This window comes from Carex rostrata, chromosome 25 (genome assembly GCF_964058835.1).
Source record: "Carex rostrata chromosome 25, lpCarRost1.2, whole genome shotgun sequence".
In the NCBI taxonomy this organism is placed as follows: Eukaryota; Viridiplantae; Streptophyta; class Magnoliopsida; order Poales; family Cyperaceae; genus Carex; species Carex rostrata.
In genome coordinates, this window is record NC_135942.1 from 2,555,773 (window position 1) to 2,571,700 (window position 15,928).

Here is a 15,928-nt window from a genome sequence, read left to right on the forward strand (position 1 = left end):
GGGTCATAGTTTCGAAACCCAAAAAGAGCAATCCTTTGTGAATATAAAATAATTGGATAGCTTGACCTTCAATCTTTACTCAAAAATATATATAATTAGAGTGATAAGTAGAAGAAATTAGTTATAAATATCCGTGTAATTCTTGTGATGAACATATTGAATGAAATTAATTGAGTCTTTCTCTTCTCTCTAGTCTCTCTCTCCCCTTCTCTCTGTACTCTTCTATCCATTTATATTAAAATACCAAAAATTTCTACAATTTGCTAAAGATTCTCCAATTGCCCTCAATGTTTGTTTGGTTTGGGTGTTCCCCAAGGCTTCTGGTATATTAGCTTTTCTGTTCAAAGATAAATTGCTTGAAGGGATATTAAAATCGTAGTATGCAAATAATAAAAGAAAAAAGTTGCAAGAAGAAAAATAAAAACATAATTTGTAGAGTGGTTGAACTCATAGTCCTACATTTTGGTACATAAATGGGTGGTTTGTTAGAGAAATTAAAAATTTCTTTGTTTTCTGGAGATGACCTGGAAGCTTATTCAACTTTAGGTTTCCACAATGAAATAGCATAGAATATGTTACCCTTCCAACCCCAAAGGAACCAATTGCAATCTTCTTCAATAAAAAATGCCTCGTTATAACCATTTCTAACCATTTCAGAGCATTCTTTCACTACACGTGGATATACCGGAAGCTGTTCAAAACCGGTCTGTAAATTTCGCATGTGCCACTGCTTATAGGACTCCATTCTTACGACCAAATCTGATCCTTCACATGCTACCAAATTTATTATAGAAGGGCCCAACATTTCTCTTTCCATTAGTTGCCTATGCTTGTAGTCTCGTGGAAGCAACGTGTCAAGCATGTCGAAATACCTGGAGAACTGCAACAAAACATTTCTAAACCGTGTGATGTAGAAGGAACTGAAGGATAAGTTGAGTATTCCTTGAATGATAACCTTCGGTTTGATCTCTTGAATCAGACCGAGGAGCTTATTCCTAGGATTATTCCTGCCTAATAAAGGTTCGTCCCTTACTCTACCTAAGCTAAACATACTATTAACTATAAGCACTTCATCATCATTGATACTAAGATCATCAATACAAATGGAGTCCCATTGTGAGGCGAGCCCTTGATACTCAAAAGAAACTCCAAAACTTCGAGCATAATCTTCCAACCTCCTTCCTGTCTCGTTGATTCTTTCTGCAGGGTGAAAGCCCGGCAGAGGCAAATCTACCCCTGTAATTCGGAGTTTCGGGGGTCCATTTTTTCTTTTTGCAAGTGATTGAATTAGAGATGGCCATTGGAACCCATGAGTAATGCCAAAATCAACTACATGGACTTTCGATGCATTGCCTATGGCACTACGAATACTCTCATTAGCAAAATGATGTGAAACCCTCAAGACAGGGGATACCCTTGACAACATATAATAGGCCTTCAGATAGTCAATGGTGCATACCTGCCTTGTGACATATTGACGATAGGCCACACTTTGTGTACCAGCCAAGCGTGCCTCTAGCCCATTAACAAGAATACATGCAAGCCTTTGGATCCCATCTCCAATAGGAGATGCTTCCTTTCTTATTTGTTGTATAAGTTCACAAGCAATTTTATTATCATTCATAGATATCGCCTCTGCACAAGATATGAGACTTGCTCTGAGATTGATATGGTCGTGTTGGTTTTGATACTCACTATATGAGTTTGCTTCGAGCTCCTTGATTTCTCTTAGGCTGGATATTTCTTCTCTTGGACATTTTTTCTTGTGGTATAGTAGTACTTTATCAAACATCTCATCTCTAATTGTTTCCTCACAGGAGACCATGGGTATTTTGCAATTTCGCCCCTCCAAAATGTCCAAGTCTGCATCATTTGTATTCTTTTTACCCTTAGACTTATTTAGCAAATCACTTTCTTTCTCTTCCCCCGATTTGATTTCTAGTGAGTTGCTATGACATTTCTTTGTTGGATTAAGTGAAAAATTACTCACTTGAAAATTAATTGACAATCTATTGTGATTTGGAAGGAACTTCAATCCTTCTTCTACACCTCTCTGAAATTTAGTAGCCAGCAACTCTTCTATACACGGGTGTTGTTCCAAACTCTCACTAAAGGTTGGACATACTTGATCTTTTAAATCAGAAGTTGTAAAATCATGATTTACCTTTGATTGTTTTGATACCAATTGATTATCTTGTGGAGGTGGATACTTCTCCCCAAGAAAATCATAAAAGGGTTTCTCCATGTCCCTGAGAGCTGCCTCTTGATAACCATGTATCTCAAACTTCTCTTGTTGGTTCAGAAAAAGGTTGTTGTATGGGTCTTTGTCGGGGATAATTTGTGAGGAGTTTGTGTGATTACAATTATTAATGGAACCGTGCAATTCGTTCGACTTCAAATAACATGAGTTGTTCTCTTTCGGCAAAGCCATGTTGCTTGCAGCTTCCAAAATTTGATTACAGAAAATTTGATCTAGAAATTTCATAAATGAATCCAATTAGTGAAGTGAAATTGTTGAATAATATTATTCAGTGATTTTTTTTTCAATTTCACCAATATTAGTTGGCTAGTTAATATTTATTTGGCAATGAAGTCTAAGAAGTATTAAAAAGAATAGAAATAATCTAATTAACTATTAGTTAGATCATATATCTCATATCGTTAGCAAAACACAAGTAACAAATGAACAAATTTTTTTGATAAAAAGAACTCAATGCCATTATCTATTTGTTCTTAAGTTCCTTATTTTCCAGGGAAAAAATATACCAAGAATTAAACTTTTCTCTCAGCTCTTAATGTTGTGATTGGAACACTTAAAATAGTTGAAGTACTTAGATAACTAATTAAACAAACCAACAGCTGTCAACTGTTCTTTAATTTAACTAGCTATGCTATTAGAAACTAACATGTAAAAAAAAGGAAGAAATTCATTAGTTTTAGCAAGAAACATAGCATTTTAAAATGTCCTTAATTAAGTATTAATAGTGTCCTGAATTAACTTTCAGATAGAAAATGGAAGTTCTACAAATAAAATAAGAAATATGAAAGCTTGTTTTTTGTTTCTAAAATCCGGAGGAAAGAAGAAAAAAAAGAAGGGTGCTAAACACCCTATATTATTAGTTTTCTTTTTTCCTCTAGTTCTAATGATTTTCAGTGAAATCGGTGGCATTTTGAGGCCAATATTTCAGAAAAAAGTGTAAAAGAATTCGGAGAGATAATTTTTCAGCGTACCTCAAAAGAGCATATATCACCAGTTAGCTAGAGCCTAAATGCTTGAGGAAGAAGCTCTCTAGATATTATATTGAGAAGTTTGGGATTTTTCAAGTGATAGAGATCATCACATAATAATAAGTCTTAGTATGTCGCTTTCTAGACCATCAACATAGTGAATTTTCTTCTTGGTATTGGTGATATATATATATATTTTTTTTTTTTTTGACAAAAGTGGTATTTTACCACTGGTTTCATTACGAAACAAAAAGTTTATACAACATGTCCAAAATAAAGCGCTAGCATACAATCCATCGACACCTAATAACCAAAAAAGTTAAAAAAAAAAAAAACTAACAACAAAAGCATACTAGCATAACATAAAATAGTAATACTAAATGGAATCAGAAATGACTATATCATTAGAAGAGGAGGCACTGGCTGATGAAGATGAAATACTTGGCAGAAGGCAAACAACACAATCAATAGCATCAATAACGGCTCTGTCACTCAAATAATCAGCTAGGTCCAACCCTTCTAAAGCAAGACCAGGGTCCTCGTCTAAATCCAGCGGGGAGTTGTCCTGGTCCTGTGCATCCGTGTCGGATAATACTATCAGAGGCCCTATCTGAGACAAAGAAGAAACATCAAAAGACATAATCATAGATAACTTGAAATAAGAATTATCTAAGCGCGACTTACACCAAAATGAAGTTAAAGCAATAATAGAAGCAGCTACAAACCTAATAGAAGGTATGAGAGAATTTTGAAAACAAATCTTATTTCGTGTTAACCATACAATCCAAAGAGTTGCAGCCCTAATCAGTTCCACTAGTACTGAATCCTTTAATGAAATCCAATAATCGAAATACCAAAGATCAGACACCTTAGTACAATTTAAAAGAAAGTTGTTATGGTTACCAATCCAATACCATAAAGAAGAAATAAAAGGACAAGTAACAAAAATGTGATCTACAGTTTTTGGGGCACCACAACAAACACAATCAACAGTACCATGCCAACCCCTTGATTGTAAATTGCATTTAGTAAGTATTTTATCGTGCCTAAGTAACCAAACAAAAACCTTAATCTTAAGTGGAATCTTTGCCTTCCAAAGAGTATTGTAAATACTAGTTGGAACACCTCTAAAGGACAACCATTTATAGAGAAAATTTACAGTAAAAGAGGAGGGTTCAAATGCCTCCATGTTTTTGTGCCTCCATCATGTCTCCATCTCTCTCCATCATTTTCAAAGTTCAAACAGTCGATCCGAACCGCTCAACCTAACCTCCATACTAAAATATGTTTGGAGACCAAATTTTATATTTTTAGGAATTCTTTTACTATTTTTTTAGATAGGTAAAAAAATACTGTTTTTAGATGGTTCAGATTTATTGATTTTGTACTTATCTAAGAAAATAGTAAAAAAATTTCTAAAAATATAAAATTTGGTATCCAAACATATTTTAGTATGGAGGTTAGGTTGAGCGGTTCGGATCGACTATTCGAACTTTGAAAATGATGGAGAGAGATGGAGGCACAAAAACATGGAGGCATTTGAACCCTCCTCACAGTAAAAAGACCAGACGAATTTCATCTCCATAATAATCTGTCAGGACATGATGAATTTAATGAATAAGAAGAGAAAAGACATAAAAGTTGTAACCATTCAGAAAATATAATACAAGTTAATTGTCTATTAAATTGGAATGAGGAGGGGAAATTAGTGAATACATCTGCTACAGTGATATTAGGGTTAGAAATAATTCTAAAAAGATTAGGGAAAGAATAATATAAAGCACAACTGCCATTGCCATGCCATCTATCGAACCAAAAAGAAGTATTGAAACCATCGCCTAAAACCCTACTTAGGAACTGTGCAAAGAGCTGCATATATTGACTGAAAACAGTGCTGGTACCAGAGAACAGGGACTATATTTAAAGATATTTTGTATTATTTTGGGGAGGTTAGTACTTAGTAGCACGCTTTGTAAAGTGTGTCAATGAAAATTGGATTTGGATTTGGTTAAATTTTTGGAGTAGGGGTGTATAATGCTTTGAGAGTGAGACTTTAATGGGCATAATAAATTATGGTAATTGAGATGTTACAAACATGATCCCTGAGGTGATGGAGGTAAAAAAAATACAAGCTTCCATTAATAAGAAATTGGCAGTACTGGTACCGTTTACGCAATATTTACCTTCCACTTTTGTCCAGTTGAGGGGTCCGGATCCCCTAAAGTAACCCAATCTTTAGGTTTTGGATCAAGACCGTCCGATTCGAATCTGTCGTTCGAGATTTGCTTTGCGATTCGAATTCATCTCTCGGGATGTGTGCGCTCCACTTCTAATAGATTATCACGGATTCGAATCGGACGGTCCTGATTTAAAATTCAAATATTGGATTACTTCACTGGATCTGAACTCGTTGAGGGGTAGGTTGTTGGTCTCAGGCATCATCATTTTGTTATGAAGTTTACAAATTAAATAATAAATAATAGAGAACAAAAAAATATAATATGAAACAAGTCTTGATTAAAACAATTGACTAGTATGTGGTGGTAATTTTTTGTCAATTGGAAAAATTTGACCATCTCACTTCAATAGATTAGTCCCTTCAAACTACCACGGTGTAGTTGATAGTCAATACTAATTGCTAAAGATTGAAAGAGACAGTTTGGATAAAAATGTGAGAGGTTGTAAGTTTGAAGTTTGGAAAGAGTGATCTTCAACTTTTACTAAAAAAAATTATTAGCTATTTGTGTTCATAATTGAGATATTCATAAAAAAAAAAGGCAGGTGAAATACCTGCAATTATATCAATCCGAGTCACAATTAGGCTAAGAGTTCTAAGATGGTTAAATTATATTTGTTCAACCAATAATACTTGTTTCAAATTTTTGAATAGTAATACTTATTTCAAATTAAATTGCTAACATTTTCCAACTAAGCAGAAGCATATTGGGAGCATGTGAAATTGATTCTTTACATGCCACCCCCAAAAAATGATATAATTAAGAGACGGTGAGATACCAAATGGGTTTTTCTTAATTTATTTCTTAATCAAATTCATTAGATAAACCTTGGTAAATCTGATCTGTACATTTTAGATGAAATGATTTATATGCACACGGAATAAGTAGTTGGGAAAAACTTTTTGAATATAAAAGTTAATATATATCAGTAATCTAAAGTCTACACTGAAAGTACTGTCCAGATTTATTTGGTGTTTTTATAATTAATTTCGTACAGCTGAGGGAAGCTCTTAAATTAATAAAGTCCCATGGTTAAATTCCAAGGTATTAATTTGACTAAGAAATTGTTTTCTATTCAGGGCATTTTAAGAGTTGGGACTTTGGATAGATCATAGATGGCTGATGTAAGGATCAAAACGGAGCGGATAAAACAATATCTATTTCTCTTTTTAATTTTTTAGATATATATTAAAAAAATATTAAAAATATTTATTAAATTATAATAGTGAATAATATATATTATATGATATAAATTTATTATTTGAATACGGATAATTAAAAATTCAATCATATCAATATTTATATCCACACGGATATTTGAATATTAAATATTCATATCTAATTTTTCGAATACAAATCAAATACTGATTGAATATTATCCATACCGTTCACACCTCTACTGATGGGTTATCCACTTCATTCTCTAAAGAATAAAATGTACTGCAAATTTGTTTCATATAAATCTCATTTTATATAAATATATTGAATTGATGGGCTGTGAATCAGGGACTACAACTGAGTACACATCCTGATCCATTAGATTACTATTTCCAAATAATGTAACGGGCCTTTTTTAATTGTACCGTTGAGCATTGTCTTGGGCAATTAAGGCCCATTGTAGCCGAAAGCTCCTCCAGCCCTCTGCTGAGTAAATAGATTTTTTCCGATTTGTTTAAACTGATTAATTCCACGAGGAAAGTTTAACTATAATTAAGTGCGTTAAATAGAGGCTCCATTAGATACCCAGCGGAGCCGACAGAGCAAAGTCCGGCTGAGGTAAGTAGCACGTGTCAAGCGTGCTTAGCAACTTTTTTTTATTAATTTGATTTTTCTCAGTGGTACTGCGTCTAATATTCACGCGACTAAAACTTAAATTTTCATATTTAAATAAGTTAAAAAAAATAATAACAAAATGTATCAAAAAAATAAGGAACTATTACAAAATAAATTATAATTAAGAATAATGTTAAAAATACTGATTAATATTACGTATGTTATGTGATGTGACTAAGATGGTGGAGGACAATCACGTCACGCGATATACGAGTCACATTACATGATTAACACACGTGACGCCATGTCATGTCATGACGTTACGTAACTGCTAATGGCATAACTAATTTCTTTCTCTAACCTTTGCCATGGTCGCTTCTATTTTAGCGATCAACATACCGCTGCTCGTCATTGCTCATCTTTTTTGTTTTTGCCCAATTCATCATGGATTCATCGGTTCTGGGGCAAATTCCTCTTCTCCTCAGCTAGTATGGGTTTTTCAGATCCCCAATTTCTATTGATTGATTTTAATTTCCGTGAATATTCAAACTATGAATTTTGGTTTATGGATTTGATTTCGGTACGAGTTCGAATTGTTAATGCCATGTTACGTATTGCGTGTTAGTTTGTTGGAACGATGCTCTGATTGCTAAGTAGTATAATGATATTAACTTTAATTGCTGTTAATTCAATGGAAGTGTAATTAATATTTGAGAATTAACCAAGCTAAAAGAAGCGACTAAAAAAAAAATTTAGTATGTTAAGATATAGTTAATTATTATCTATGATTATAAAAGTTCCTCTCATAGCAAATGCTATTTAATGTTTTAAGATTTAACAATAATTAGAATCAATGGGAGACAAAATAGAGAGTAGTTAATGGGTGGTTTGAGAGAGCATTTTTTTCATTTTTTTAGAGAAGTTAATGAGTGGTTTTAATATAATTAGATAAGAACTAGTCTTTGTTGTAGTAGCAAAGGCAATGCTCTCTCTATGGGAGGTTGTAGATTCGAAATTCAAAAGGAGTAATCAATTGTGAATATAAAATAATTGGATAGCTTGACCATCAATCTTTACTCAAAAATATATAATTAGAGTGACAAGTAGAAGAAATTAGTTATAAATATCCATGTAATTCTTGTAATGAACATGTTGAATGAAATTATTTGAGTCTTTCTCTTCTCTCTAGTCTCTCTCTCTCCCCTTCTGTCTGTACTCTTCTATCCATTTTATATTAAAGTACCAAAAAATTCCACAATTCGCTAAAGATTCTCCAATTGCCTTCAAACTGACATGGCCTACTCATCATTTGGGTCATGACATGCCCTCAATGCTCGTTTGGTTTGGGTGTTCCCCAAGGGCTCTGGTACATTAGCCTTTATTTCCAAAGATAAATTGCTTGAAGGGATATTAAAATTGTAGTATGCGAATAATAAAAGAAAAAGTTGCAAGAAGAAAAATAAAAACATAATTTGTAGAGTTGTTGAACTCATAGTCCTACATTTTGGTACATAAATGGGTGGTTAATTTGTTAGAGAAATTAAAAATTTCTTAGTTTTCTAGAGATGACCTCGAAGCTTATTCAACTTTAGGTTTCCACAATGAAATAGCATAGAATATGTTACCCTTCCAACCCCAAAGGAACCAATTGCAATCTTCTTCAATAAAAAATGCCTCGTTATAACCATTTCTAACCATTTCAGAGCATTCTTTCACTACACGTGGATATACCGGAAGCTGTTCAAAGCCGGTTTGTAAATTTCGCATGTGCCACTGCTTGTAAGACTCCATTCTTACGACCAAATCTGATCCTTCACATGCTACCAGATTTATTATAGAAGGACCAAAAATTTCTCTTTCCAATAGTTGCCTGTGCTTGTAGTCTCGTGGAAGCAATGTGTCAAACATGTCGAAATACCTGGAAAACTGCAATAAAACATTTCTAAACCGTGTGATGTAGAAGGAACTAAAGGAAAAGTTGGCTATTCCTTGAACGAAAAACTTCGGTTTGATCTCTTGAATCAGACCGAGGAGCTTATTCCTAGGATTATTCCTACCTAATAAAGGTTGGTCCCTTGCACTACCTAAGCTAAACATACTATTAACTATAAGGACTTCATCATCATTGATACTAAGATCGTCAATACAGATGGAGTCCCATTGTGAGGCTAGCCCTTGATACTCAAAAGGAACCCCAAAACTTCGAGCATAATCTTCCAACCTCCTTCCTGTCTCATTGATTCTTTCTGCAGGGTGAAAGCCCGGCCGAGGCAAATCTACCCCTGTAATTCGGAGTTTCGGGGGTCCATCTTTTCTTTTTGCAAGTGATTGAATTAGAGATGGCCATTGGAACCCATGAGTAATGCCAAAATCAACTACATGGATTTTTGATGCATTGCCTATGACATTGCGAATACTCTCATTAGCAAAATGAGATGAAACCCTCAAGATAGGGGATACCCTCGACAGCATATAATAGGCCTCCAGATAGTCAATGGTGCGTACCTGCCTTGTGACATATTGACGATAGGCCGCACTTTTTGTACCAGCCAAGCGTGCCTCTAGCCCATTAACAAGAATACTTGCAAGCCTTTGGATCCCATCTCCAATAGGAGATGCTTCCTTCCTTATTTGTTGTATAAGTTCACAAGCAATTTTGTTATCATTCATAGATATTGCCTCTGCACAAGATATGAGACTTGCTCTGAGATTGATATGGCCGTGTTGGTTTTGATACTCACTATATGAGTTTGCTTCGAGCTCCTTGATTTCTCTTAGGCTGGATATTTCTCTTGGACACTTTTTCTTGTGGTCTAGTAGTACTTTATCAAACATCTCATCTCTAATTGTTTCCTCACAGGAGACCATGGGTATTTTGCAATTTCGCCCCTCTAAAACGTCCAAGTCTGCATCATTTGTATTCTTTTTACCCTTAGATTTATTTAGCAAATCACTTTCTTTCTCTTCCCCCAATTTGATTTCTAGTGAGTTGCTATCACATTTCTTCGTTGGATTAAGTGAAAGATTACTCACTTGAAAATTAATTGACAATCTATTGTGATTTGGAAGGAACTTCAATCCTTCTTCTACACCTCTCTGAAATTCAGTAGCCAGCAACTTCTCTATACGCGGGTGTTGTTCCAAACTCTCACCAAAGGTTGGATCTACTTGATCTTTTAAATCAAAAGTTGTAAAATCATGATTTACCTTTGATTGTTTTGATACCAATTGATTATCTTGTGGAGGTGGATACTTCTCCCCCAGGAAATCATAAAAAGGTTTCTCTATGTCCCTGAGAGCTGCCTCTTGATAACCATGTATCTCATACTTCTCTTGTTGGTCCAGAAAAAGGTTGTTGTATGAGTCTTTGTCGGGGATAATTTGTGAGGAGTTTGTGTGATTACAATTATCAATGGAACCGTGCAATTCGTTTGACTTCAAATAACATGAGTTGTTCTCTTTCGGCAAAGCCATGTTGCTTGCAGCTTCCAAAATTTGATTACCGAAATTTCGATCTAGAAATTTCATAAATGAACCTAATTAGTGAAGTGGAACTGTTGAATAATATTATTCAGTGAATTTTTTTTTTCAATTTCACCAATATTAGTTGACTTGTTAATACTTATTTGGCAATGAAGTATAAGAAATATTAAAAATAATAGAAATAATCTAACTACTAGTTAGATCATATATCTCATATCGTTAGCAAAACATACAAGTAACAAATGAACAAAAAAATTTGATAAAAAAAACTCAATGTCATTATCTATTTGTTCTTAAGTTCCTTATTTTCCAGGGAAAAAATATACCAAGAATTGAACTTTTCTCTCAGCTCTTAATGTTGTGATTGGAGCACTTAAAATAGTTGAAGTACTTAGATAACTAATTAAACAAACCAACAGCTGTCAACTGTTCTTTAATTTAACTAGCTATGCTATTAGAAACTAACATGTAAAAAAAGGAAGAAATTCATTAGTTTTAGCAAGAAACGTAGCATTTTAAAATGTCCTTAATTAAGCATTAATAGTGTCCTGAATTAACTTTCAGAAAGAAAATGGAAGTTCTACAAATAAAATATGAAATATGAAAGGTTGTTTTTTGTTTCTAAAATCCGGAGAAAAGAAGAAAAAAAAAAAGAAAGGGTGCTAAACACCCTATATTATTAGTTTTCTTTTTTGCTCTAGTTTTAATGATTTTCAGTGAAATCGGTTGCATTTTTAGGCCAATTTTTCAGAAAAAAAAATGTAAAAGAATTCGGAGAGATAATTTTTCAGCGTACCTCAAAAGAGCATCACCAGATAGCTAGAGTCTAAATGCTTGAGGAAGAAGCTCTCTATATATTATATTGAGAAGTTTGGGACTTTTCAAGTGATAGAGATCGTCACATATAACAATCAGTCTTAGTGGTTATGTCGCTTTCTAGACCATCAACAATTCAACATAGGGAATTTTCTTCCTGGTAGTGGTGATGTGTCGCCTTTCTCAGGAACTGTGCAAAGAGCTGCATATATTGACTAAAAACGGTGCTGGTACCAGAGAACAGGGACTATATTAAAGAGATTTTGTATTATTTTGGGGAGGTCCGTAGCAAGCTCTGTCAAGTGTGTCAATGAAAATTGGATTTGGATTTGGTTAGTTTTTTGGAGTAGGGGTTTATAATGTTTTGAGAGTGAGAATTTAATGGGCATAATAAATTCTGGTAATTGAGATGTTAGGTGATGGAGGTAAAAAAAATACAAGCTTCCATTAATAAGAAATCGGCAGTACTGGTACCGTTTACGCAATATTTACCTTCCACTTTTGTCCAGTTGAGGAGGGATCCGGATCCCCTGAAGTAACCCAATCTTTGGGGTTTGGATCAAGACCGTCTGATTCAAATCTGTCGTTTGAGATTGCTTCGCGATTAGAATTCATCTCTCGGAATGTGTGCGCTCCACTTCGAATAGATTATCACAGATTCGAATCGGACGGTCCCATTTAAAACCCAAATATTGGATTGCTTCACTGGATCTGAACTCGTTGAGGGGTGGGTTGTTGGCCTCAGGCATCATCATTTTGTAATGAAATTTACAAATTGAATAATAAAAAATAGAGAACAAATAGATATGGAGTAAGGCTTGGGTGTTATAGATAGCATAAGGCTATTTCATGTTACAACCTCAAAAACTTATCGTATAACATTCAAATTTCGATTTAAATAGCTTAATAAATTGGTTATATGATAAATAGGGGTGTCAATGGGTACGGTACGGGTCGGGTGGAGACATTTTCATACCCATACCCATTAAAATTGATCGTATCCATACACTACCCATATCCATTAAAAATTGATCTTACCCTACCCTACCCTTACCCGTTAATATTATCGGGTAACAAAACGGTAACGGGTGAATAACGAATAATACTAGTATAATAATTAGTTTTATTATATTTTACAAATTAAACATCAAAAACTCATTCATTTTAACACATATATAATTGCATTTCTAATAAAAAAATAAAATAAATGTGCAATTAATTTCAACTAAATTATTTTTTATAAAGAATAAAAATTTAAAAACACAAATATACATTTAAGTGGATTAGAAATTGAATTAAATATACATTTAAGTGAATTGGAAATTGAATTGAATATATATTTGAATTTTATAATTACCCTATAGGGTAACGGGTACGAAATAGTCATTACCCATACCCTTACCCATTTATTTAACGAAAAAAAATTCTTACCCATACCCATACCCAATAAGCTAACGAAAAAAAAAATCTTACCCATACCCGCCTTATCGAATACGATACGGGTCGGGTAAACGGCTAAAAAGGTACCATTGACACCCCTAGATAAACTTGTAGAATACTAATTTTTACTATTTTTGGATTTTTTTTTTTACTATATATTATGATTTATGAAAGATGGCCAAAAATAAACTAAATTTTTTTGGCCATCTTTCATAAATCATAATAAATAGTAAAAGAAAATCTAAAAATAGTAAAAATTAGTATTCTACAAGTTTATTGTATAACTAATTTATTGAGCTATTTAAATCGAAATTTGAAAGTTATACGATAAATTTTTGAGGCCGTAACATGGAATGACCTTATACTATCCATAGCCCCCAAGCCTTACTCAAAGATATAATATGAAACAAAGTCTTGATTAAAACAGTTGACTGGGATGTGGTGATAATTTGGGATCGTCGACCAATTTTGACCAAAGAACGCTCAATTGGAAAATTGGAAAATTGGAAAAATTGGATGTGGTGGTAATTTGGGATCGTCCACATTTACATAATGTATACTTTTTGGTCAATTGAAAAAAATTGACCTTCTCACTTTAAAAGATTAGTCCCTTCAAACTACCCGTCTACCACGGTTAGGGGTGCAAACGGATCGGATACGGATCAGATAGTGCTCAACTCATATTCGTATCCGTATTTTTTTTTCGGATACGGATACAGATCGGATAGTAATCGGATACGAATTGAATATTAAACGGATACAGATACGGATCAGATATTTTCAGATACGAATACAGATACGAATATAATTCGGATTTCTAATTCAAAATATATATCTAATTAACTTGTTACACCATTACAAAATATATATCTAATTAACTAAAATTCACCAACTAAATATAACTTTAATTAAAAATACCAACACAAAAGATCACCTTTAAAGATATTCTAATACAAAAGATAAATAGACACAAAAAAAAATTTCTCAAGTCTTAACATATCCGGATATCCGAAAAATTAAAATATCCGGATCCGGATAATTATATGTATCCGATTCCGAAACTCAACCCGTATCCGTATCCGAATCCGCATAAAAAAAATCTGTATCCAAATCCGCTACTATCCGTATCCGAATATCCGAATCCGCAAAAATTCGGATACGGATCCGGATTCGGACAAGTAATATCCGACCCATTTGCACCCCTAACCACGGTGTAGTTGATAGTCAATACTAATCGCTAAAGATTGAAAGATATAGTTTGGGTAAAGCAATTGACAGAGCTATTTTGACCTCACACAGCGTAACAAAGCTAAAATTAACAGAGCTATTTTGACCTCACACAGCGGTAACATATATTGACAGAGCTATTTTGACTTCACACAGTCATATATGTTGGGTAAATATATTGAGAGAGCTATTTTGACCTCACACAGCGGTAACATATGAACAAATATATGACTGATGTACTGCGTGAAGCTAAAATTGTTCTGTCAATATATTTACCCAACAGTTTGCTGATACCATTTGGACAATTTGATCGTGACAGGCAGAACTTATCTTTTTATCAATTTAAGCTTATATCAAGATATAATTACAATTTAGCCCAATAATTTACATAATTTGTGAATAGACATCAGCTTTAACCTCAACAATTTCTGCTTGTATCAAGATATAATTATAACTTAGCCCAATACTTTACATAATTTGAGAATAGCCCTCAGCTTTTGCCTTATCAATTTTGCTCAGTTTGCACAAGAGGGGGGCAGGATGGGATGGTTTCATACCGATTTTTTTATTAATCGAAAATAAATAAAGAAAATATCAGGAATAGGTGACGTTTTGATCAGAAATTGAAATATAGGTAAAACGGGACTCTTTTTTCTTTTTTCTTGTTTGTTTTCTCTATTTTTGTTTTTTTCATCCATCTGTAAATCCACACTAGGGTTCCTTCTCAAAACCCTTTAAATGATTGTAACCAATTGCGGTTAATAAAATAGGAGTTTGACTCCTATTTCTTACTCAAAAACAAATATTTTCATCTAGATTAATCACCGCTAATTCAAACCGTAACTCTGCTAATTAAAAAAATAAAAAAATCCCGGCCAGGATAATCCGTCCCTTCCAGACAAACATTTTTTTTTCTAGAATCCATCCCAGCCTAGAGTAACAAATACTCGTCATTTACTCACAAAAATGAGGCCATGGATGCAGCAAATTACAATTCTAGCCTTGCATTAAAATACAATATAAAGAACCTATTGGGTGAAGCGAGCCCTTAGCTTAGAGAGGAATTAGCGGATCCGACCTGATATGGTTTTGCAGTTGCCTCAAAGACGTTCAAGCTACCTGAAATTTTTATTAATAGGAAATTAATTAATTAAATATCGATAATGAAGAATGAATTTGAGTTTTCTCGAGATATAGGAAAAACGTGATAGTTTATAACATCCTCTGAACGTTATAGACTATTACGGCCTGGAACAGTGTTTCTCTGTCAAAATAGGGTCTGTTCTTGGCGAAAACAGATGCCGAAATAGGCTGTTCCTGGACGTGATGATCTATAACGTCAAGAGGACGTTATAAACTATCACATTTTCTCTATAACTCAAAAAAACTCAAATCCGTTCTCAATTATCGATATTTATTTAAATAATTTCCTATTAATAAAAATTTCGGTGGTTTCATATCCTATTTCATTTTCTTTTGTTGAAAGTTAAAACCAAATAATAACATATATACAAAAAAAGAAATAATAGGAGAAAACTCTTGATTGCCAACAGACCCTTCAAAAATTATATCGTACTGCCAATGATATCAGTTGAAATAGACATCTCACCAGTACCAGGAAGAAAATTCACTATATTGAAGGTCTAGAAAGAGACAACCATTAAGTATGGTTGTTATCTACCATCAAAAGAAGTATGGTTTTTTTTTTTTTTTTTTATGGTCCA

General features: G+C 33.5%; 1 protein-coding gene across 1 annotated transcript; it reads right to left on the bottom strand.

Annotated features, from left to right (window-relative positions):
* Positions 1 to 419: 419 nt before the first annotated feature.
* LOC144543621 (scarecrow-like protein 14) lies at positions 420 to 3,325 on the bottom strand. The gene is made up of 2 exons (XM_078291950.1): positions 3,232 to 3,325; positions 420 to 2,472 (listed from the first exon to the last, which is right to left on the bottom strand). Exon 2 carries the CDS (start codon positions 2,429 to 2,431, stop codon positions 533 to 535), a length of 1,899 nt encoding a protein of 632 aa, XP_078148076.1. The 5' UTR covers positions 2,432 to 2,472; positions 3,232 to 3,325; the 3' UTR covers positions 420 to 532.
* Positions 3,326 to 15,928: the final 12,603 nt, after the last annotated feature.